Genomic DNA, 25541 nt, shown 5'->3' on the forward strand with positions numbered 1-25541 from the left:
GTGTGGTTCGGTCAGGAGAGATCGAGCAGCTGCTCCTTACTCTGCCGCCATCTTAACCGGAAGTCTCAAAATCTCTGAATGCATCTATTTTGAATGGACACTCTTATGCCAATAGGGGACTGCCCCAAAGTGTTTTTTTGTCAATCCGGCTAGTTTTTGTTCTCTTTTCTTTTGGTTTAAGATCCACTGAAAAAGACCAGTCTTTTTCAATGGATCTCAGGGGGGGTAATGTGTTATTTAAAATCACTTGGGATACTTGGAACTACATTTCCCGTGATCCCCAAAAGGTTTCCTGTTTTGGATTACGTATTCAAGGTGAGGGATGGTTTTAAATAGGGGGAAGTGATTTTGAACTTCCTCTTTAGCTACCTGGGCAAGCAAAGGTACGAAAAGGTAAAAATGGCTGAGGCGGGAGTTTGAATACAGGCGGTGGTCTAAAGATTTTATCTCTATCAGTATGACTTTTATTAAAATACTATTCTCTCTTTTAGTATCTGCCTTAATCATTTTTAATAACCACAGTTAATCTAGACATTGGTGCCCACTCTTTCTGAGACCTCACACTGTGGAACCTCTCTCTCGGGGCTATGCCTCATCAATATTTCCTCACGTTAGCACTCCACCCCCACCCCTACCCCTGGCCTCCCTTTGTGAGAATACTGGCCCTTGGCCCCGCCCCCCCCTTTCTGAGGATGCTGTCTAAACCTAGGTAGTGTTCCTCACTCTATACCACTCCCCACCCCCGCCAACGCCTCTGAATAAAGTCACTTGAACTCTGCCAGCATCAAGTCTCCTATCTGCTCATTAGAGTGATTTTGGGGATACAAGCCCCCTCAGAATTTCACTCTACACAGTAATTATGAAAGATATCTGACATATGAAACCTCACTTCATTATTATATCCTGAGCTATTAATGAAATCCAATTTTCAAGCAAAAGAGTTATATCTTTAAAACATGTAATATGCTCACTGATCTATTTACTCTGTGCATTCCAGGAATAGCAGAACTGTTAGCAAAATACATGTCATTCATTCATTTCTCTATAGCCCCAAACCAGTTGCATTAATCCAATATAATTACAGGAACAGACCTGGAAAAGATAGCTCTTAAGGTATATCCTACAGAAAATTGAAAAGTTTTCTCCAATAACAAAAGCCACACCAACCATTTAAATAATTTATTTAACTTTGTTCTGGTGGGATGGATCTGAAATCATGATTTTGATTATCAAATGAAATGATTTTGATTTATCAAATGAAAGTCCACAGTGGTTCTGAACATGCTGAACATTTACACAGTACACAGTTACATGTTTTTGGTTTTGCATGCTTGTTTCTGCTAAGGAAACAGTACTTCTTGGTCATATGAAGTACATTTTTCTCTGGTATGGTTCTTAATCAGAGTCGCTGCTGCTACTTGAGGAGTCTGTTGACATAACTTCTACGTCATCTTCATTTTCCTTGTTGTGTCCAGGAGGTTCCAGCATAAAGTCGTTGCTGTGATTTGGAGGTAACATGTTAACCGACATATCACTTGACTGCCATGGGTATTGTGGAGCAAGAACATCTGGGGGGGGAAAAGTTTCATTTTAATCTGGTTTGTCTAACTTCTTTTTACCAACAAAAACTATTTACAATTAAAAAAAAAACTGAAAACATGACAGAAAAAAAACCAAAAATTTAATATTTATAACGTCTAACAGCTGGGAATATGTTGCCCAAAGAGATGTCATATGAAATGATTCACATGATAAAACCACACTTGTGAAAATATAATGCCTGACTTTTAGCTAAACTAAAGAATTTTCAAACAAGTTCCAGATTTTTACATCTGGATCAAGCATTCCTAGTATGATAAAATGTCAGGAATAGGGTACATCACTATAATTTAGAAAGTAAAGGCAGCAATGAGGGCAGCTGCTTTTCTAGAGATACTTCTCTGATCAACAGGAATGAATCAGTTGACAACATGGAAGTGACATGAGATCTGGGGAGAAAGTGACTGATCACTTTGAAGCTGCTAATAATAAGAAAAGGGTATATACAAAAACATGAAGGAAAAAAAACTTTAAAGATGCAGAGAAGAAAAGGAATAGCCCCATGGTTAAATAATTGACAAAGGGATGTGACTTGGAAAGAATGAGAGTCCAAAAATGAATCCATGATCATAATTGTCAACTTACACAATGAGGAACAAAAGGAAGAAATGTCAAGAAACCAACTATAGCTCTCAAGTTGAGATTTAAAAACAGGAAGTGTATATAAAAGATACGTTGAAAATAATCAAGGTTTAATAGAATGAGAGATGTGTAACAATGGTATTGAATCACACTGTTAAAAAACTGAGAACCAAGATACATCTCTGGTATCTGAGGACTGACAAAAGGTTATAACAGGAAATTTGACTATAGGGTTTGGATTTGGTGGAGCAAGAAAAATATCTAATACCTTCTGTATTAGCTTACATGTTGAAGGAGAAATATTTGAAGAAACTCTTATTGTTTAGCTTAGAAAAGTAAAGTCTAAGGTAAAACATTACAGATATCTTCAAAAACTACCAAATGCCATAGAATATATCCATGTTTCTGTGCATGTATATATAAACATAAAAGAAACATCCAGCCTCACATGAGAATTTGCATCGCTGGTTGATTCTTAAATCTAAGACCAAGTGATTTCTGGGTAAGAAAATAACCCTTTTTATCTTTACCTTCCAAACTGCCATTAGATCCTTTGCTTCTTGTCAGGAAACCAACTCCTTCCCCAACTCTCCAACTCTAACACCTATATGTTGCCTCCCCTGCCCACTTTGCTGCAAATTAATGATAATGGGGGGGCAGCTGGATAACTCAGTGGATTGAGATCCAGGCCTAGAGACTAGGTTCAAATCTGGCCTCAGACACGTCCCAGCTGTGTGACCCTAGGTAAATCACTTGGCCCCCATTGCCTAGCCCTTACCACTCTTCTGCCTTGGAGCCAATACTATTGACTCCAAGATGGAAGGTAAGGGTTTAAAAAAAAAATAATGATAATGATTTCCACTATAATTAAAACCTGAGGAATGTTAGAGTTTTCTTGGTTTGGTTCTCTTTTTATCTCTGCTCTTTACACATGTTAATGTTTTCGCTTTGAAAAACTGATCTGTTCAAAAAATGTCAACAATAAATATTACCTGGCAACCTGCCTGCTGCAAGTGCATCTCCTGGTAAATGGCCATTCACACCATTAGTGGATGGATTATTCATTTGACCCAACAATCCACTTCTCATCTCTAAATCAGTTGGGTATGGTCTCCGTGGGTCCCCTTAAAATGAAAAATAGTTTTTATTTTAATCATGTTAAAAAATAAACACCATACATCTTGTTTTACTTAGAAAGGCATTCAAAATAGTTTGAAATCTGTGATATGTAACTCATCTGGTCAATGGATATATGTCACTGAAAATCACTATCTCAAGATATCTAAAAGTAAAAACACATTTAACTCTTAAAAAGTCATTCCCATGCTTCCTGTTTATTTCTACTTTTCCTCTAAAGAAGTTGGCATGTTAAGTAATATGCTCATCCCTGGATAGCAATTTAAAAAACAATACTATTTTTGGAGACACTACTAAAGGGAAATTGTAAACAATGGAGTGAAATAATTTTACAACTTCTAGCTTGTCTGAGGCAAGATAATGATAATTTCATTCATTATATTACTATCACAATATAGTGCCTTAAGAAACAGAAAGTGCTATGGGGCATCTAAATCCTCCTTCTTTACCTGCTCCTAGCTTAGTTTTGCTTTTCAAAGGATACTTCTATGATAAATATATCATTATTAGTATCCTTTTAATCCCATCTCAAGAGTCTCCAAAGAATGTGCTTCTAATCACTGCCCTCCCCCATTCAGAAATAGTGGCAATATACTCATAAAGAATCATACCCAACTAAATCCTAGCCTTTTTTTTTGACAGTGTTTTTTTTTATCAATTCTAAATCATTCAACTAAACCCAGAAAGGGGATTTTAAAATCAATAATGTTTCCAAAATATGGCTTAAAATTGAGAACATTTCCAAGATATGGCTTACTGAATGGACATGAGTATGTATGCAGGCCCACAAACTAAACCAATGGAAAAAAGAGCCAGTTAAACCATTTTTAAAAGACCCAGGATGTGGAAGATGAAGCTTAATTTTTATTTTGGAATCTGGTTTATATCAACAAAATTGATTTTAAAATGTTTCCAGCTACTTGTTTGAAATTTTACAGGTATACAAATGAACCATAAGATACCCCAACAAAAAACTTAAAATAGAATTGAAGAACGTGTGCAGTTTTAAAAAAAAATCTTTAATGTTATGTGATCTAATGTTTTATATAGTGTTTCTGTGATAGATCAACTTTTTCATAGAATTTCCTTTGTAATAAGGCTTCATACCACAATCACCCAGACTTATAAGTTAAATTAATGAAGTGACATTGGAAGGTAGGAAAATTATTTTTAAAAATATCAGATCCTAACCCTGCTTCCTCACCCAGCAACAATTACTAATGAATGACTATCCCTGGCTGATTACCACTGATCTTCCCTTAGCTTTTGTTTAAGATCACTGGGTGAATCTCATGTTTGTTGCTCACAATTCAGAGTTTCACTGCTAGATGTCTGCCTCTTCATGGACATTTTTCTGAACTGAGTTCCTTGGTGGGTGCTATGAGGAAGCTCTCTTTAACACCAAAGGGGTAGTTTTCTCACTATTTCCAGTTCTAAAGCTACTCTAGGAGTATAAATTCTAGAAAGAAGGTCTCCATATAATTAGATTTTATTATAAGGAAAAATCAGTGTTCTATATATGCCAAACAAATTTGCAAAACATTATCTTCCATGTGACTATTATAATAAGAGGCTTAAAATGAGAAACTGTTGTTGAAGTTATTTTCTGGGATAAATGTATACATTGCACTTTAATCTACCTTCCTATTTTTATTTAAGTCTTGTGAAAATTATCCAAAACACAAATATTTAGTAAAAAAGAAAAATCTGTTTTTTTTTTTTACCTGGAACCCATGTTAGTGGGGCACACACCGCATTACTTGCACTAATCCTATGTGCATACTTAATTATTTCTTCAGAAGAGATGGCGCCTGAAAAAAGAAAATATCTCATATTTTCTCTGATACCTGATCTCATAAAAGGATATTTTCAATCTTACTACTTGAGTTTATCAAAAGTAAGGAAATATAAGAGGCTTGATACTTTCTATACTTTAGTATTTCTAATATCTGCAAGTGTTTTATATTAACTTGACTCAAAGCGAGCAAACACTCTTACACTGCCTAACAAAAGGTAATACAGAATGTTAATACAATGAAAGTTCTTTGAGGGTCAAGGACAGTTTTGGTTTTGTTTATATCCCCAACATGCAACTGATACTGACATTTGAATGAGAAGCACTGCAAGAGACAGACAGAGAGATTTGACTGCAGAAACAAGAACATAAACCCAAGGCCAATTTCAAGTCATCAACCATCATTCAATAAACAAGTCATCCTCATTTGGGTCTATATGCTGTAAAAAATAAAATGAATATAAAAAGATAACTTTAAAAATATTATGGTTTTGTAGGATTTATCAGTAGCCACTAGAAAAATAAAGCCACATGCCATGCTGCTTAAAAAGTACACCATTGCCTGCTACCACCATGCTGGATAGGAAGCAAAGAGGAAGTGAAATGCCAGCCCCTCAGTTTTATCCTTCTGTGTCATTGTGTAATGACAGGAAGTCAGCAGGTTCATGGGAGATGTAGTTTAAGGACCCCAATATTTCCAATAGCACATTACCTCTGTTTGTGTTATTTTCTTGCCTGGAAGACAACTCCCCCCACTCACCCACCCCCTTCCTCTTGCTGTTTATTTGAGGTCTAGCCCTAAAGAGTCACTTTTTCCTTGAAGCCTTCATAAAAGACCAAACTAATCTTCCCTTCTCTGAATTTATAGTTTACTTATCTTTGTACCATTCATTTTTGCAGTTGGTCTGATGCTACCTTGAGCTAGCATTTAACTGCTTCTTGAGTGTATCTCTATAACTAAACTATAATCTCCTTATAAAGAACTTACGAAAACAACATCTTATGCTACACCTCTATATTTTCACAAGGCCTATTGTAAGACCAACCAAATGCAGCAGTAATGCTCCCATATCCAATGATTCAGTGTCAGATTGATATAGTACCCAAAATTAACCACAGGGGAAAAAATGGAAAAAAAGGGGAGGAAGAGAAAGGGATTACAGAAAATAAAAATGTTCTTAAGTTTCAAACTGCCTGCCAAAGGAGTATAGGCTATAGGACAGTGAAGTCAGCCTGCCCAGTACAGGATTCATTTCCCTTTGTACCCCATGCATAAACTCTCATAAGAAACTTTCCCTCCAGTTTGCCCCGAGTGTTCTCACTGATCACATTTATTGTAGCATTATAAATTCCTTTGTTTAAGAAAGCCATTATTTACTGTAATAATGGCCTCAAAATGCAAGAGCAGTGGTGCTAGTATTACAGAATCTGCTGCTTCATTTACCTGCAGTTAGCAAGTATTCTCTTTTATCTCTAGTTTCAGCCATCCATGGTTGGGTCTTATAACATATCCCTTGTAGATATGGAGGCCTTACTGTATAAGGGCACTCAATATACTATATTAAACTGAAAGTAAAATAAGCTGAACTCAATATTGTAGAGAGATTTCAAAATAAGGAAAACTGATCAATAAAGATTTAAAAGTTCTTAAATATTTACACAATAACATTTTATAAACCCAGAAAAGCATTTTCAGCATCTAAAGCACATTTTAACAAGATCAAACAAATACACACACACACATATAACTATTACTGTTATATACATATATCACTATATATATTACTGTTATATACCTCTCTCTCTGTGAGTGTATATATATATATATAAAATTTCCTTGACAATCAATGTACAAGTATCAAGTGCTTACATGTGCCAGATACAGTGCTGGGTTCTAGGGATACAAGTACAAAGACTGAAAACAATCCTGACTCCTGATTATCTACATTCTAATGAAGAAGGCAAGTACATTTTATCTAGACCAGTTTCTCATAGTACTAACCTTTTCTTGCTTTATCTATGGATTTGAGTTTTTCTTTTGCTTGATAAACAGCTGTTGCCTAATTTAAATAAAGAAAAAGACATCTTATTTACAACCATATTAGTTTTACTTCTTGGTTCAACATTTGAAAAATCTATTAATCATTTAATCCTATGGGCTAAATATGGAACACTTAGAATACTTATAACTTTCTAATATCTAAATATAACTTTCTAAATATCTAAAGCATCTAAGTATCATAGAGTCAACCTGCAAAAAATTCAAGAAAATATTTAAGAACTAATGTGCTGTTTGCATTTCTATTATAAAAAAATAATAATTTATTAGTTTAAGGACTCCATTTCTAGATTATAGCTCTTTTTATAAATAACTACTGCCTGAGCTAAGTAAGACTTAAAAAATATTCATTTTGGAATTCAAGAACACTGACACTAACTTTATAGCATGCAAAAGGTTCAAACAAATGGGTAATATTGACAACTTACGTGCAAGAAAAGTCCACTTGATTCTTCTCCACATCATATACTAATATTCATCAGGGTTCAAGATATTTAACAGACAACCAGGACAAAGCAAGGATTTCTTTCATGTACAAGATATATTTCTGAACTAGTTTGTCCATCCAAATACATATTTTTAAATTTCAATCATGTAATCCATGAGAAAAATATTTCAAGGTATACTATAGGCATAAAGCTAATGAAATTACTATAATACTTATGGATTCTGTCTTCCAATTTTAAATGTTTATCATATAAATCAATAAATAAAGCCACTTCTGGCTTTAATTTATACTTATCTCAAATTAATGGGACTTCTCTTATGTTATTATGAGTTAGCATTAGATAGAAAAATTAAATAAAAGGAATTATGAAGTTGATGTAAATTACAAAAATTATGGAGTTGGTATAAATTATGGAGTGGATGAAGTCTGGAGACAAATTTCAATGAAGAAAAACAAATGAGTCAGAGGGCATAAAGAATCTAGGATTAAGTTAGCTAACAGATGCAGGAGGATAAAAATCTGGGAAGTTAATAGACCCATTTCAGTTCAGGAAAATTTCTAACTGCTGAATTCAAGGAGAAAGAAAGAGTGTGCGAGGCATCAAGACATCACTTGGAGGGAAGTTTTGCTCAGAACTTAGGAGCTGTGCCAACCAAGAAGGATCTTACTTCTTCAAGGGCTAAGAAAGTTAAGAAAAACAATTTTAACCCCATCCCAAGGATAGCAAAAAAAGGTAAGAAGTTGGTCTTGGGCCAAAGAAACTTAAGGTAGGGGACTACCATGCTTATCCTGCTCCTCCCTTTGGAGAACCAGAAAAGTAGGAAGAAGAGACTGAAGTTTAAAGCTTGAAGGCTCAAGGGACAGATCAGGACCCTTTTACACTTCCTCTAGCAAGGTTTCTTTCTCCCTTTAGGTTTGCCAGGTGGGCAAGTTAAAATTATTTATCAATCTTTACCTAAAATAAAATCCCACTGGCTTGCAAAAATTTCTAACAGTATACTTAAGCATACAGATAGACAGAAATAGAAGATGAGATGAAAATGCTTATTATAGAAAGAGGAAAGTTTTGAAGAATTGGGGCTAATTAGGGGACTGAAGCAATTAGGGCAAAGAAAGGGGAGAGCTAGCTCTATTAAAATGTACAAGACTGCCATGTATAATCAGGATTCAGATGTTCCTAGGGATAAACCACAATATTGCCCTAAGAGTTCCAGCCTCCAAATTACCTCCCACTGATATACTTTTCCTCTCTCTAGAATAGTGTTCCTTCCCTTCTTTGTTCTCTATAAAATTCTTTTAAATCCATACCTTTCATCTTACTGCATACTGGTTCTAAGGCAGAATGGTAAGAGCTAGACAATGGGGGTTAAGTGACTTTCCCAGGGTCACACAACAGGAACATGTCTGATTCCAGATTTGAACTGAGGACCTTCCATCTCTAGGTCCTGCCTCTTAATCCACTGGACCATCTAGCTACCCTCCTCTATAAGACTTTTATTACATTTACACAGAGCCCAGCATTTCTGCAAGCCAATGGGATTTTTTTTCTAGTAGGTAAATGAGATCTTAATTATAAGTAATAAAATGGCAAGCTTGCCCATTACTCTGGTAGAGAAAATAGAAGATTCTGATCTATTCCTTGGTTCAGTTCTCACTAGCCTAAAACTGTTGGTCCCTGGCATGGAGGCTCATGCCTTTAACACAAGACAGGATCAGTCTAAACTCTTTGGATAACCTGTCACAGCCACCCAATTTCATGTTCTACTCACCAATCCCTTCTTCCTGCTTTTCCAGCTCTCCAAAAGAAAGAGAAAGGAGAACCTGGGAGTCCTCTTCTTCAAGTCTCTTTGCCCCAAAGGAAGGCTACAGTAGCTAAAGAGATTGAGACTAGAGAAAATAACCTAAGGCAGATATCTTCTATACTGGACAAAACTGGACCTTGTACCTGTAATCTGCTACCTCATTTATTTTATACCATGAAGGGATGAAGCATTATATATTAAAGATACCTTCCTTAGAAATGATGCTGATTTTAACTGTCAACTAAAATTTTAACCACTTTTTAATAGACATTTCTAAAACACACTATATATTTCTTTGCCTTCTTAGAGTATATTAAATGAAATTTAATCTTTTCTTGATAAATCAGGATCATGATTATGAACATTGTTATACTGTGCTGTAGTTTAACAATATCACTGGATATTACTGGGGTATGTTTAATACAACATTATGGGGTCCCAGGATATTGTGCTTTTCTGAATCTGTATCTTTTTAGTTTTGTTGTCTCAACCTTTCATGACTGCTGTCCGTAACAGGCCATTAATTTCAGCATGCCTAATAGTAGAAATGTTTCACTTCCCTTCTACTTCAGTACTTCCAAGCTGATGTGAGCTAAGAAACCATTTTTTAAAAAAAAGAGCATTAATGCAAATTGGCTTTAATGAATGGGATTTGTGAGAGCTATTTCTACTACTCAGAGGCCTTCTCAAAGGGTTCATGGCTGTGTTTCCCAGGACTGAAGACCCTGGAAGTCTGACCTTTGGGGTATTATTGCAGGGAGTAAATTTATCTTGGAAATTTCCTCTATCTGGAATTCTCTCTATCTTTATCTCTAATCCAGGCTAATCTTTTCTCTCAGCTAAGCATCTATTCTTTCTAGATTTAGAAAACTGATTATTTCAGGATCTTAATTTTTTGGAATTGTTGGACAAAGCTTAGGAGGGGTCATACAACTTTACATTCTACTATGAAGATTCTTCATCTAGCAACTTACCAATATCTGCTCTGCTTCCTTCAGCTGTTTCTGTAATTGTTGAATGTCACTATCTCTCTTCTCTACTTCTTTTTCTAGTAGTTGCATTTCATGATGTACTTTTCCTTGTTCAAGTGCCAATTTCATTAGTTCTTGAAACTCCCCATCTCTATGAATTAACAACTCTATAATCTGTCAGAAAATATTTGGTTTAATCAAGTATCATATTATCAAAAGTCATATCCCAAACAAATGTGTTATTGATTTTGTTGTATTGTAATTTCTGTACTTTAAAACTACTTGTTGTATTGTCTTGAAATTATAAAATGTCCCTTTTCTACAAGCCCTGAGTAAAGGTAGATACTAAAGATGAGACATCATATCATATTGGTATAGAAATAAACTACACCAAATGACTCTATACTCCATATAAGAAAAACAAAACTGGTATATACTGAAAGATAATAATACAATATTGATGAACAAAATATATAGATTATTGAAGCTATTGTGCAATTCTTTCAAATAAAAATTTTATTCATTTTAATTAACTATTCTTTTAGTTTCTTTATTAAATGTTATATAATGACCATCATCACAACTATCTATTTAATTTATTACTTTTTGAAATGCAGCATTTTTAAAACCAGAGGTGAAAGTCATGAGATAACATCTTTTAATTGCAGTTAAAATCCAATGAATAAATGCGCTCTGGGACAGCTCCCTTCCTTTTTTTCTGTTTGGGGCAGCTTCCTTTGGGGGGAAAAAAATCAATCTTAATTCTACTTTTAAAATTTGTCCTTGAAGCATTTATTATTATTGTTGTTATATTATTTTGTTAATAAAGGTTTTTTAATCAAATAAAATTATACTACCTGCCAAAGAATTGATTTCCCCCTATTCTCAATATGGTAACCTATGTATTTTTAACAAACTAAATCATCTGACACCTTCTAGCGCTCTCTCGAAATTTTAATAGTCTACAAAATAGTCACATCCACTTGTTGAGAAGAATGAGTGAACCTTTTATAAAAGCTATAAAAGTATGGTGAAATTCCAAAGAGATCAAAGAAAAAGGAAAAGGACCTGTATGTACAAAAAATAATTAGAGCATCTCTTTTTGTGGCAACAAAGATCTGGAAATCTAGGGGACACCCATCAACTGGGGAATGGCTGAACAAGATGTGGTATATGAGTGTGATGGAATAATAGTGTGCTGTAAAAAATGACAAAAAGAATGGTTTCAGAAAAACTTGGGAAGACTTATATGAACTGATGCAAAGTGAAGTGAACAGAACCCAGGAGAACATTATATACAGTAATAGCAATACTGTAATGATGACCAACTGTGAAAAACTTTGCTACTCTGATCAATATAACAATCCACAATAATTCCCAAAGAATTCATGATGAGAAATGCTGTCCACCTCCAAAGAGACATGATGAAGTGAGTGCAGATTGAAACGTAAAAAAATTTTTTCTTGCCTTTTTTTGCAATATGGCTAATAGGGAAATATGTTTTAGATGACTTCACATATTGTGATGAGTTTCATACTGCTTGCCTTCTAAATGGATGGGTGGAGGGAGTGGGGAGAGGGAGAGAATTTGGAACTCAAAATTTAAAAATGAATGTTAAAAAAATATATGTGTGTGTGTATGTCGAGAGAGAGAAAGGGAGAGAGAAAGTTCTTTGTAATTCCTAAGGCCTCATCTAAACCATAGTTTTTGATCCCAGTACTAAGAAAATGATTATACACTTTACTTGGGTTTTGTGCAAATTTTTTAAAAGGCAAGGCTAGGAGGGTGGGAAATGGGCTAAATATGAATGACTACAGTTTCTATTTTTGTCTCTACTCATTTTAAAGAGTAACTTGGGAGTTTGAAACAGGATTAAAAAACCATACAATGATAAATTGCTTCCAGTCAAAACTAGTGACCCTCTAAAATGTCATTTCAAAATGCATCATTTCAAATCACTTTCCAATTAGGAGGGATCTGGACCTCAATTTTTATAAATATAATTTTAAGTTATTATTGACAAAATGAAGTAAAATATTTACATAGTGCCTACTTTGTGCCAGGCACTATGCTGAGTGCTTTACAAATATTATCTCATTTGATCCTTGCAACAACTCAGAAGTGTATATGCGATTATTATCCCCATTTTACAGATGAGGAAACTGAGGTAAACAGGTTAAGCCCCACGGTCACAGCTAGTGACTGAAATAGAATTTGAATTCAAGACTTCTTGATTCTAGGCCCAGCACTCTATTTACCTTGCCATTTACTTGGTTTCTAGTTAACAAGACAGCACTTATTGCTTCATGTCTCTTCCATAACTTTTATAAAGTGAATTTATTGGATTTGGAACACTTCTAAAGAAAATCAAGACAGCCCAAATTAGGTTTGTGGGTTCAGTTCAAAGAACAATGAATTATTCTAATTCCAGTACTGTGACTAACCTGTTGTGCCACTGTGGAAAACTTTCTGAGCCTTAGATTCTTCATCTGTAATATAAAGTGGTTTAAAGAATCCTCTTTTTAATTCTTCTAGGTATATTGAAATGTTTGTATTTGTCGATAATTAAGTTCATAATAAGAAGAAAATAAAAACCAAAGAAGAAAATAAGGAGGTTAAATTAGATGATCTCTAAGGTCTTTCTGGCTTTTAAAAAAAATGATAGTCAATAAGCTTTCAAAAAGCCATTATATTCAATAACATTTAAACACATTTCCAATAAATGTGCATGTACAAATGGGTATACAAATATTTGACTACTAGGATCTCAATAGTGGTGTGCTGAATAGTTCCAGCAGAAAGCATACTGGACTTGGGAGTCAGAACTGGGGCTCCATGGACAAGACATTTAACTTCTCTGTGCCTGAGGCAACTCTCTAAGACTTAAGATCATCTATCGTCTGGTTCTGCCAAAGTGGCACAATTTCCTAATTGAAAAAAAAAAAAACCCACAGGTTTTTATGTGTCTAAGAGAGGATTTAAGTTTACAGAATCATTAGATTATTTTGTTGGGTTTTTTTTCCCCCAGTTTAATTTTGTAACTGCACTAAGGAAATGCACTGAATGAAATAAATTTTGAAGTTCTATTCATTATCTTCAATACTACATCCATCAAGTCCTTTTCATGATGTCACCTTCTTTGGGCAACTAAGAATTGTATATCTTGGAACCACAATTCGAATCTATCTCTTATCAACAGGGAAATTGTGTTAGAGTGTTTTTAAATGCAGTCTTGTTTACTGCCTGCTGCTACATGAAAGTTACTAACTAGATCTCAGATAGAGGAAAGTGATACTCTGAGATTTATTCTAACACTTACAATATTCTGATTAAAAAAATGAATCTTCTTTTCTAACTATACTTTCCTTTCCTTTTGTCTTTTAAAAATATTTATACTTTTAGCTCTGCTTTTCCTATCTGTAAAATAAGGAGGCTGCAGAAGATCTCTGAGCTCCTTTACAATTCTAACATTCTATAATCCTCTAAATATAAGCACCTATAAGACCAATAAGATCTGTTATTTCCCATTTCCATAGACAGATAACAAAATGTTATGTCAAATGAGGAAATTCTAGCTTGCACACTTGAAACCATACATTTTTCAGATGCTAAATGAATTTTATTAGTTGTTTTAGAAATACAACTAAAAGCATCATACAAAGACCCAGGTGTAGACAGCACACTGGACTTGGGAGTCAGGAAGGTCTGAGTTCAAATTCTACTTCAGACACTTATTAGCAATGTGACTCTGGGACAAGTCACTTAGCATCTCTTTACCTCTGTTTCATCATCTGTAAGATGGGAATAATAATAGCATCTTCCTCTAAGGGTTGTTGTAAGGATAAAATGAAATAATATTAATAAAGTGCCTTAAACTTTATAGTATAATTTAAATGCTAGCTATTAGTATTGAATAGGTTTTTTTTTTATACCCTCTAGAGAAGAGACTCATTGATTCTCCTAGTAAAGTCTGTTATCATCTATTTTTGAAGTTTTCTTAAAATCAATCTATACTTCTACTGGAGTCCTATTCTGAAGGCTAACTGTGGCACAGTGGTAAGTAACTCTTTAATTTTCTGCCTAGTTGGTAAGCTAGGCAGCACAGTAGAAAATAGTTCATATCTAGCCTTAGACACTATCTGTGTGATTCTGGGTAATTAACCTCTATCTGCCTCAGTTTCCTCAACTATAAATAATAACAGCATCTACCTCCCAGGAGAGTTGTGAGGATCAAATGGGATGTTTGTAAAACATTTATTTGGTACATTGTCTGATACACAGTTGTTCAATTGTTTCGGTTGCTTATGACTCTTCGTTACTCCATTTGAAGTTTTCTTAGCAGAGAATGGAGCAATTTGCTGGCTTTCTTTTACAGACAAGGAAACTGAGGCAAAGGTAAATGACTTTCTCAGGATCATCCTGCTACTAAGTATATAAAGCCATATTTGAAATCAGGAAGATAAGTCTTCCTAACTCCAGGCTTGGCACTCTATCCACTGTGCCACCTAGCTGCTACAGTAGGTAATTAATAAATGCTTGTTTGCTTCTTTCAAAGGCTATATCAGCAAAACATGAACATTGGAATGGAAGCCCTATCCAACCTCGAAAGTCTTTGTATATAGGCTTACTGCTGTCCTATTTATAAGATGGATAATAACAGTAACAGCTAAAATTGAAATGTTGCCTACTATGTGCTAGACACTTTATAAATATTATCTCATTTTATCCTCACAGTAATCCTGGGAGATAGGTGTTATTATTTTCTCCACTTATAAACAAGGAAACTAAGACAAAGCAAGCGTCTGAGGGCAATATTTGAATTCAGGTCTTCCTAACTTCCTGACTCCAGGCTTAATCCAGGCTCTATCCACTCCTAGCTGGTCACAGTGTAATGAAATTGTGGCCACTGAATCTGTATAGCCTTTGTCAAACTGCTTATTGTCTCAGGGAAGGGGAAATTTTGGAACTCAAAATTTTAGAAAACTAATATTAAAAATGTTCTTTATGTATAATTGGGAAAAATATATAGTAACGACTATGAAGCGGTTACATTCCAGACTGCCAGAGGGAATACATATTGACAAAACTGCAAGTCTTTGTATATAGTATTCCTAAAATGTAACTGTAAACATATGTCCTCAAAAATTATGTAACTAGAAATTATATTTCCAAGATGATTTTTATTCCAATGATTTAAAAAAAAAGTTGTTTGAGGACTGGAGGGCATTTTCCTTTCCATGATGATATATTTTGGCTTAAGCATATCTTAAAATGACACCACCATTATATAATTTTGGGAGATTCCTTTAATTTTTTGTAGAAAAAATTAACATCTCTATGTAAAAATTCTATTACAATTTATGTCTAATATTGTCCAGTTATATCAATAGCCAGAAATCAAGAAACATGACTTTTCAGCTCTGCTACTTACCGAGAATCTTTAAGGCCATGAGAGAAAATAAGTATCATACATACCTTAAAATGCTTTGCCATCAGAGGAAAAAAAGTACTACATAAGTTGAAGTTATTATTATTGTTGTGAAAATTCTTCAAAAATCTTCCTATAACATAGATAATACTTTATTTTAAATAGAGTCTATTAGCAAGGATGGAGAATTCCTTACCTTCAGGTTAATTTCATCCTGCTTATGGCAAGCTTTCTTTCTAGCTCTTGTCATGCATGCCATAAAGTTCAGCAAATGAAACTGTTCAAATAACTGAAAGTTTCAGCATTATCTAATGAATATCCTCATCTCAGTGAGGACAGGGAAAAGGAGGTGAGCTGGCAAAAGACTTTGTGTGGCCTCTCCTCTCCTGCTTTCCCCTTCATTTTTTATTTTAATTTTTACTTCATAATTTTTAACTATAGCATCTAATTTAGCTTGTGGAGAGAAAAAAGGAAATGAAATTCAAAGAGCATTATAATAAGAGTATAGAGTTTATACAATAAGGAGAAAAGTTACAGAAGGAATGATTTGGTGACTAAAAACATTTTATGAATTATTCACCAAAAGCAGTGGTGGATGAATTCTGTGATTTCTACTATGTCCATTCCCTCTTTCAACTCATCACAGTTCACATGACTGCCAAACATTGCCAATTTTAGCAGTACATAAGAAAATTATATTTTGCTCATCTCTGCCAGTTGAATTTCTATCCTCCATTTAAAGACAAGCTGTTCTTTCAGAAAGCCTTCCCCAACATCCCTCAAGGAATCAAGGTAGCCTTGGCCCCTCTGACATAGCACTTTATTTGCATCTCATCCATATTTTTGGCAATGTAATTATTTTTATGTCAAAGTACCCTGCTATACTACATATTCTGTGATGGTAGAGATAATTTATCTCTATTTCCTGTAATACAAGGTGCTGACAAATGGATACTTAGGTAGGTACTGAATCTAGGACCTCAGTGGTGTAAGGAATTGCTTGGTGAGGAAATCATACCAATCTCAGTCACTTCCTGTTCTATAACTTATAAAAGCTCCTAAGGGCACTGTGAGGCAATAGCCTTTATCTGCTAGAGGAAGAACCTGAACCCAGGTCTCCCTGGCTTTGAAGCCATACATTATATCACAATACCTCTCAGCAGATGCTTAATGTTGGTTAAATTGAAAATTATAGTTTCATTCTCTCTGTTTTTAATTTTAAAAGCAAGTTAAATATTTTCTATTTCTTTCTCAAAATTAATTACATAAAGGTAATTTTTTTATTAGTATATAGTTCTTGTTACCTTTCTCTTTTGGATAAATGACCCTAAATAGGAAAAAAGAAAAAGTCCCTTAACTTTTTTTATAGCCAAATCTTATAGCCCTTCTGTTTCCTAAATGAATTATGGAAGATAGAGGGAAAAGGTGTGGGGGAAGGGGAAAGGAAAAGCAGCAAACTTATCAACTGCCATCTCCATTACTTTGTATTTTGTATTCTCTCACTCTAATTTTAAAGTTATACATTATCACTTGCAATAGAATGAGGTTGTAATCAAAATGAAACTAGAGCTAGGTCTAGAAGTGGTGTTAGAAATAAGACTCAAACAGGGCAAAGTTCCTGAGAATTTTGCTAAGATACTATTACATACTACCCTAAAGCAGTCTTATGCTAAGAAGTCCCAAGACAAATGAATGAAACTGCTACAAATAATAGAAGCATAAGAGTAGAAAGTCAGAGCAATAGTTTAGCAAGATTCTTTTGAATATTTTACACTTTCAAAATTGTTACAACGCTTACAAAGGTACTTTTTTTTTAAATTAAAAAAACTCTTACTTTCTGTTTTACAATCACTACTAAGTATCAGTTCCAAGGCAGAAGAGTGGTAATGGCAAGGTGACTGGAGTTAAGTCATTTGCCCAGGACCATACAACTAATAACTGGCATAGGTCACTTCTGAACCCAGGATCTCCTGTTTTTAGGTCTGGCTCTTTGTCCACTGAGCCATCTAGCTGCCCCTTACAAAGTACTTTTCTCACAACCACCTTTGAGGTAGGTAGTAAAAGTAAAGATAAATAAACTAAGGCTCAGAGTAATGAAATGTCTAAAAATGGGACACAGCAACAATTTGAACTTTGGTATGAACTTTACTGTTCTTTCCAGTGTATGATGCTGTCTCTCTATTACTAAATATGTATTTATTTCATATATATGTGTGTGTGTTCACACACATGTATGTACAACTATAAATATCAGAATTATATAAAGTTTCTCTAAGTTACAGGCAAATTGTGATCTGTATGAGTTGAAAGAGATGCTATACTGAGCAAGACACAGGTAGGTGATGCATGCACACAAAATACAAATGGGAGGCTAGAAGATTTTTTTCCTACTCTTATTTTTAAACTTCAAATAGAAATCACATACCTGGTTTTCCTCTCCAGCTTGTAGTAACTTTTGGCTTCTTGAAATTGCCAGATTCTCTATGAGTTCCCTAAAAACAAATTTAATTGTTACATCAATGTAGCTGTTTGAAAACCAGAGCCACACACAACAGTGAAATATCAAATGAATTCTTAGAAACTGTTAAGTTGGGAAATATTAGTACTTTTAAGGTTGTCCTATGGGCAATGTAAAATATTCTATGAGAAGATCGTACAAAAATAATTATAATATAAGATTATATATGTGGAGGGGCAGAGCCAAATATGGTGAAGTACAGACAGCTACCCAGCTAAATTTTTACAATATTCCCTTCCAAACAACTTTAAAATAACTCCTCAAATCAAATTTTGGAGCAGCAGAGTCAACAAAAGGTCTGAGTGAGACATTTTTCAAGCTTAAGATAATTTAGGAGGTCAGCAAGAAAGGTCTGTGACACCCAGGTTGGGGCTAGCCCAGAATACACAAGGTGGCCAGCAGAATACTAGCAATAGCAGTGGACCCTGGAAATCAGTACAACAGCAGAAGCATCAAGCTTTGGAAATTCTCAGTCCTGAGATGCCATTAGGGAGGTCATACAACTGGTCATTAAGAGATTACAGGTCACCTTTTGCTGGCCCTAGGTAAAGCTGGCACCAATTGGCAACTCCATTTCCCATACACAATTCTAGGTTGCAGTCAGAGAAGAGCACTAGTGCTTGTGGCTACGAAATAGGAGTTCACAGTTCACAGTTCCAGAGCAAGGAGGAGTTATTAGTGCTGCAGAGAAGCAGGGGCCCTTTTTGGGTAAAAAAAAAAGCACAGGCCAGGAGAGGAGTAACCATACCTCTCCCAGGGTCACACACCTTGTTATAAACACCAAAAAAAAAAAAAAAAAAAATGCAGACCCCCCAGCCACTGTCAGCAGGTAGTCTATGTATACCACAAGGTGAAAGTATTCCTCGATCTACCTTAGAAGGTGCTAAAGTAACCTCTCAAGTCTGCAATAATAAGGGAATTAAAAAATAGAAAAGTGGCAAAGTTTGTGGGTAAATGAGATGGTGGTCATCCTTGCCCTCTTATTGCTGCCTAATGCACATTATCTATCCTACCTCCTGCTGAGAGCTCCATCTCCAACGTGTGCTTTTCATTCAGGAACAGTTCAGCTATGGAGGGGAAGGGGTAACTAGAGATGGCAACTTGCCCCTTTCCTTTTTTCACCTCTTGGTTCTTCTGACATGACATCTCTCCCCTGTCCCTGCCCATCCTGTCAAGTGTTGCCCTCTCCTCTCCCCTGTATTTTATGGGTTATTTCATGGTTACTGTGTTAGAAAAATTCTTATTATCAAAACTATTGTGTGGTACAAGAAGTCATAGTAGAAAAAAGAATTTTTTCTCTATACCTAAAATCTCCTTACTTATTTTCTCATTTTTTCATTTATTTTATTTTAATGTTCTATATGTGGACAACAATCTTAACAATGCATAAAGATGTTTCCAGTGTTAGGGTTTTTTTTAAGGGTCTATTTGACTTCTTTTAAGTCAAAGGAAGTTATAGTTTTCTCAAACACAAAAAGTTACCGACCAATACACCAAAAGAATTAAAGATGTTGCCTTTTAAGAGATGGGACTATATCTCCCAGATATGAACAATTCTGCTTCCCCCAACTTGCTCAGACTTACAGTGGTCCTTTCCTTATTTGGGAAGTTCTATAATTTTGTGCCCAGATACTTTTTTTTCCTCCTTACTTTCCAATATGAGTACTAAATATAGATTCCAGATTTCTGCCCACTTCTTGATTCTATCTATGAAGTGCATAGCACCATGGACTTAATAATAACATTATACACACACACACACACACACACACACACACACACACACACACACATATATATATATAAAAATAACCAGAGTCCATTATGCTTAGGAATTGTACCCCAATTTCCCAGTAATACAGCTGTAAGAAATGAGTATTTATTACTGGGCTGCTAACCATAGTATAGTCTTTTTTGTTCTACAACCAAAACTATTAATATTGTTCATTTTAAAGATTTTGTTGAACATTTTTTCTGGGAGAAAGTGGTTAATATATACAAATTTCAATGAAAACTGATAGTTTACAGATCATGGCTAGGTAACTAGTCTTACTGGATGAGCACACAATAGGTTTTTTTAAAAAGCCAATCACACTGCAGCAATGTAATACTGGAAAGGGCATAAGATCCACTGAAGCTTGCATGGGAAGCCAGAAATCATCACACCACCAAGACTTTACATGAGGAACATTTAAAAAATCTGCTTTTCACTCAGTCTACCAGTAAAGCATAATTCAGAATTTTGACCGTTCTATCAGATGTGAGATTGCTGAAGATGATGAACATATAAAATGACATAAATCATGAAAACAAAGAAAAAGAAAAAAAATCTCACAAGACAATGGATTATGGTACAGGCAGCAGAACGTCTCAAGAAGGAAGAGGCCTATCACCAATTTGTTAGTGGGCTCAGTGAAGATGACTACAGATTAATAAGAAACAAAAATCTTCTTGGTACCCCTGGAGAAAAGACAATGGAAGAACTACAGCTTCTCTTAGAACAAGCCAAGGAAAATTTAGGACCCCAAACAAATGAATGTAGCCTAGCAGCTGAAGAAGAAAGTACTTGCACTGAAGTCCTCGGGGAAAATTTAAGTGAAGAATCAATACTCCAATGGATAAATACATTTTGTCACTCAGGAACTAGTATACTCAGTGGGCAAAATAGAAACCAAATTTGGAAAGCTTTAAGTCAGAGAAGTTCAGACACAGGAGAATTCCAATTTAGACTTAAAATTAACGCACATGACGAATTCCAAAATTCTGATAGTCCAAGGGAAGAATTTATACATATACCATATTTGAATACCAACAGATACCAACACCAGCAAGTAAATAGATTTCAGCCATCCAATAGCCCAGTAGCCAGACAAACTAGAAGCAAGACCTCAACTGTGAATACTACAATGCTGGGAGTCATGAGAGGTTCTAGAAGGCCGCACACAAGAGAAAGGCCTTCTTCCTGGATAGGCAGGCTCAGAAATGGAGCCCAGGAATTCAGAGAAAGGTTTGAACACTGCCATTCTGGTGCCAGGCCTATTCAGTTCACTAGACATATCAATGCTGTTTTCCTAAGAGAAGTTCATGAAAGAAATGAATATACAAGGTTCCAGAGGCACAGAATAAGAAACAGTCCATTGAATAGTCTAAGAGAAAGATTTGAAACTCTAAGATTAAGACCTACTCAGAATAGTAGTAGTCATCCAAGGTTGCAAAGATCAAGCGACATCATTTCAAGAACACAAATGGACAAAAAGCTTAAGTGGAGTCATCAGCACCACATAGTTCAAAATGAACAAGAAAGAGGAGGCACTCGACAATTTTCACATTCACCAGCACTTTCAAGAATTCTTTCCACAACTGCAAGAAGTCATCCTACTCTAAGGCTAAATCTTAGGGTAAGAATTCTTCCTGAAGAAGAAACAGCACAAGGGAATATTTCAAGCAGAACTCGATCTAGGTTTCAAGGACCCAGAGGGACAAATAGGAGTAACAGCGGTATATTTCAATTAGTCATTTCTCGTTCTGAAAATAATGGGTCACAAGTCTGTTTCAGAACAACATGGCTACCCCTTCATGGAATTTCAGAGCCCGAGTTTCGTCAGCCTAGGGTTCTACAGACACTTCTCCAGCAGGTCCTGGCTGGGCTGAACACTCTAAATTTTTCAAATGAAACTCAAGCCTATTTAGAAGCACAGAGATTCAATCAGCACTTATGGGACATCAATTCTGAGCTGAACAACTTAAACAGAATAAGAGCTCAAAGAGAACTAAATGAAACTCAAATTTGCCATACCAATGAAAGTCATGCCAGGCAGAACAGTGATGTGAGTAATCTGATTGAAAATATCATAATACCGATTCTCCGCCTTGCTCGTGCTTTTTTACTAAGTGATGATAGCTGGTATTGCTCTGGGGGATTAACCAATGAAGAAATTGATAAATTTTCTACCAAAAGCTACGAAAGCAGCATAAATGGAGAGATAAATAAGGCTTGCAGTATTTGTGTAAACACCTACACACAGGGAAACAAACTCAGACAACTGCCTTGCACACATGAGTTTCATGTCCATTGTATTGACCGCTGGCTGGCTGAAAATAATACATGCCCCATTTGCCGCCAAGCTGTATTAGACTCAAATGCAGTCTAACCAGTGGATTAAACATATGTAAATCTATTTAATTTCTGTGTTTTTTTAAAAAAAGGTTTAAATTTATGTAGATAGTTCCCAATTTATGAGCCGTAAGGGAGGAGGGAAGGGAATAAGTATTTATATAGCTCCTACAATGTGCCAGACAACTTACTACAAGTACTTTACAAATATTATTTCATTTGATCCTCACTACAACCCTATAAAATAGGTGCTATTATCATCATCACTTTATAAGTGAGGAAACTGGCAAAGGTTAAGTGATTTGTCTAGGGTTATAGCTAAGGTTACAGCTCTTCTTGACTGAGCCCAATGCTCTTCACTGCACCACCCAGCTGCCATTAGTACCTCCTCTACAAAAATTATCACTGTCCTTGCTTCTAACTTTGCTGATGCTTGAAGATCTTTTTATCCATATACAGGGATAGTTCAGAATGGGATCTGTGGTAAAAGGCAATAGCAAGAAAGAAGGAGGGTAAATAATCTTCACCTCAAAAAGCCACAACATTTTTTCAAGTTAATCTCAGTACTGTTCTAGTTAGCATTATCTCCAGCATTCTCTCTATAGTTCCTACTCCTAAATACTCCTAAATGGGGACCAATCCCTAATGGAGTTGGCCATTTTTGCTGACTATCTCCCTTGACTGAAATGTTTTTTCTTCATGTTCACATTCTAAGCTTTAAGTCCCAGCTAAAATCCTACCTTACAAATTCCTTTTATTTTGTTTTTTTTAAACCCCTTACTGTCTTTCTTAGAATCAATGCTTTACATGGTTGCAAGGCAGAAGAATGATAAGGGATGGGCAATGGAGGTTAAGTGACTTGCCCAGGATCACACAGCTAGGAAGCGCCTGAGGCCATATTCAAACCCAAGACCTCTCAATCCTCTTGAGCCACCTAGCTGCTCACAATTCCTTTTTTTTTTTTTTTTTAAACCCTTGTACTTCGGTGTATTGTCTCATAGGTGGAAGATTGGTAAGGGTGGGCAATGGGGGTCAAGTGACTTGCCCAGGGTCACACAGCTGGGAAGTGGCTGAGGCCGGGTTTGAACCTAGGACCTCCCGTCTCTAGGCCTGACTCTCCACTGAGCTACCCAGCTGCCCCCACACTTCCTTTTAATTCTAGTGCTTCCCTTGTGTTGATTATTTCCCATTTATCTTCCATTTATCTTGGTGGGGTACATGGTTGTTTATATGTTGTCTCCTTAATTAGATTCTGAGCTCTCTGAGGACAGGGATTGTCTCATGTTTTTACATCTTTGTTAACTGACAAACACTCGGGAGTTCAAAAGCAGAACCCAAGGAGAAAGGAAAAGCTTTATGTAAGAATAAGGCGAGAAATTTGACAATTCTCAAGCATACAAGATTTCTACCCCAATAACTCACTTTTGCATATAGACTAAGCCTGGGTTCTCAAAAGCTACACCAATAAAGCACAAGCACTAGCAAGTTCTACAAAGTTGGAAAGGCTTGAAATAAGTCTTCTACACTTAGTGATGGTGGCATAGTGGCAGAAAAGGGAGAAGGGATTAGAAATCACACTGTTAATTTAATTGCTGGTATTGTAAATAAAAGATCCTAAATGACTGACCAGTTGAAAAATTGATGGAAGAGTAAATTACATTAATATTGATAGTTTTGACAAAACTATTCAAGAATATTACAGATAAATGTAAGGATAGTTCACAAGTTTTCCTTGAAGAGGCAAAATAAAGAAATATGCAGTTAGTTTCTAGTGCTTTTTTTTTAATCAACAAAAATAAATGGATCTTGCACTATCTTTTCAGGCAAATGTGTGAGTGTATAACTATAGTTTGCTGTATAAATGATCTATGAAAATCTACCTTTTCTTACTCATATTTTCAAGAATACCCTTGCTATATGGTACAACTAATTCTCATAAAGAGTTTAATTGTACAGAATGGAAAAATAAGCATATAATCAACAATTGCTGATATATCTTTTGGGAGTAATATGGTCCATGATTTTCCCCCCTAATTGTTTGCTAAATTATTTCCATAATATTTCTTTAAAAAAAAAAAAACAACCCAATACCCTCAAATTCATATTACCTCCAGCACAGATACTATGTCTGATCTCACAACTCTTTCTGATTTCAATTTCGGCTTCTTGAGTGCCATTTCTATTTCCTCATACATGCTGCTGGTAAATTAGCAGGAACAGAATTCTGAATCCATGTTTTGTAATTTACTCTTTACAATATATTCAACCTTGTTCACTAAACTTTTTTTTGGCACTCCAAACTGAATCCTGATTACAAAACGGTTCATGTAGATTATCTTTAAAAAAATTTTTTTTAATAAACCCTTATCTTCTGTCATAGAATCAGTATTGTGGATTGGTTCTAAGGCAGAAAAGCAGTAAGAGCTAGGCAATGGGGGCTAAGTGACTTGCCCAGGGTCACACAACTAGGAAGTTTCTGAGACCATATTTGAATCTAGGCCCTCCCATTTCTTAGGCCTGGCTCTCAATAGATTACCTTATTTAGTCACTCCTTAAGATAGATAGTTACTATTATATAAATTAGCTTCTGACTTCATATTCAATTGAAACGGATCTTCCAATGTTATCAAAGACCTTTCAGTTGAATCTAATGGCCTTTTCGTAATTCTCATCCTTCTTGACCTACCCTTTCTGCAGCTTTTTTATACTGCTTCTTCTTCTTAATATACTTTTCTCTCTAGGTTTTTGTGATATTGCCTTCTCCTAGTTTCTCTCCTACCAATCCAACCCACTCCTTTCTCTTTTATTGTTCCTTCATCCAGTAAACTGTGCCAAGGTTAGTAAACATAGAACTAAACTAATCATGCCCACTTAGGTATCTCCTAAGGCTCTGTTTTGGGTCCTCTTCTCTATACCTAATATACTATTTTGTTTGGTAATTTCACCAGTTCTCATGTATTCAATTATTATCTCTATGCATAAAAGTGATTCTCAGATCTATTTGTTCATTGAAGTTTCATTCCCAGTTGCCTAACAGACATCTAAAACTGAATGTCCCCAAGACATCTTAAGCTCAGTATGTTCAAAA

General features: G+C 35.3%; 1 protein-coding gene across 3 annotated transcripts in view; it reads right to left on the reverse strand.

Annotated features, from left to right (window-relative positions):
• Nucleotides 1-1164: 1164 nt before the first annotated feature.
• Nucleotides 1165-25541, reverse strand: part of MED4 (mediator complex subunit 4) — a 30266-nt gene continuing 5889 nt past the window's right edge. The window contains exons 2-8 of one of the 3 annotated variants that reach the window (XM_044668226.1): nucleotides 18247-18313; nucleotides 12838-12882; nucleotides 10397-10567; nucleotides 7116-7173; nucleotides 5043-5129; nucleotides 3174-3305; nucleotides 1165-1568 (exon numbers count right to left, since the gene is read on the reverse strand). In XM_044668226.1, coding sequence (XP_044524161.1) covers nucleotides 1396-1568; nucleotides 3174-3305; nucleotides 5043-5129; nucleotides 7116-7173; nucleotides 10397-10567; nucleotides 12838-12882; nucleotides 18247-18313 — 733 coding nt within the window. In that variant the 3' untranslated portion in view covers nucleotides 1165-1395. The remainder of the gene's footprint in view (nucleotides 1569-3173; nucleotides 3306-5042; nucleotides 5130-7115; nucleotides 7174-10396; nucleotides 10568-12837; nucleotides 12883-18246; nucleotides 18314-25541) is intronic. The other 2 variants (XM_044668227.1, XM_044668228.1) reach the window with 2 other exon arrangements.

The sequence above is a fragment of the Gracilinanus agilis genome, chromosome 3 (genome assembly GCF_016433145.1).
Source record: "Gracilinanus agilis isolate LMUSP501 chromosome 3, AgileGrace, whole genome shotgun sequence".
NCBI classification, from domain to species: Eukaryota; Metazoa; Chordata; class Mammalia; order Didelphimorphia; family Didelphidae; genus Gracilinanus; species Gracilinanus agilis.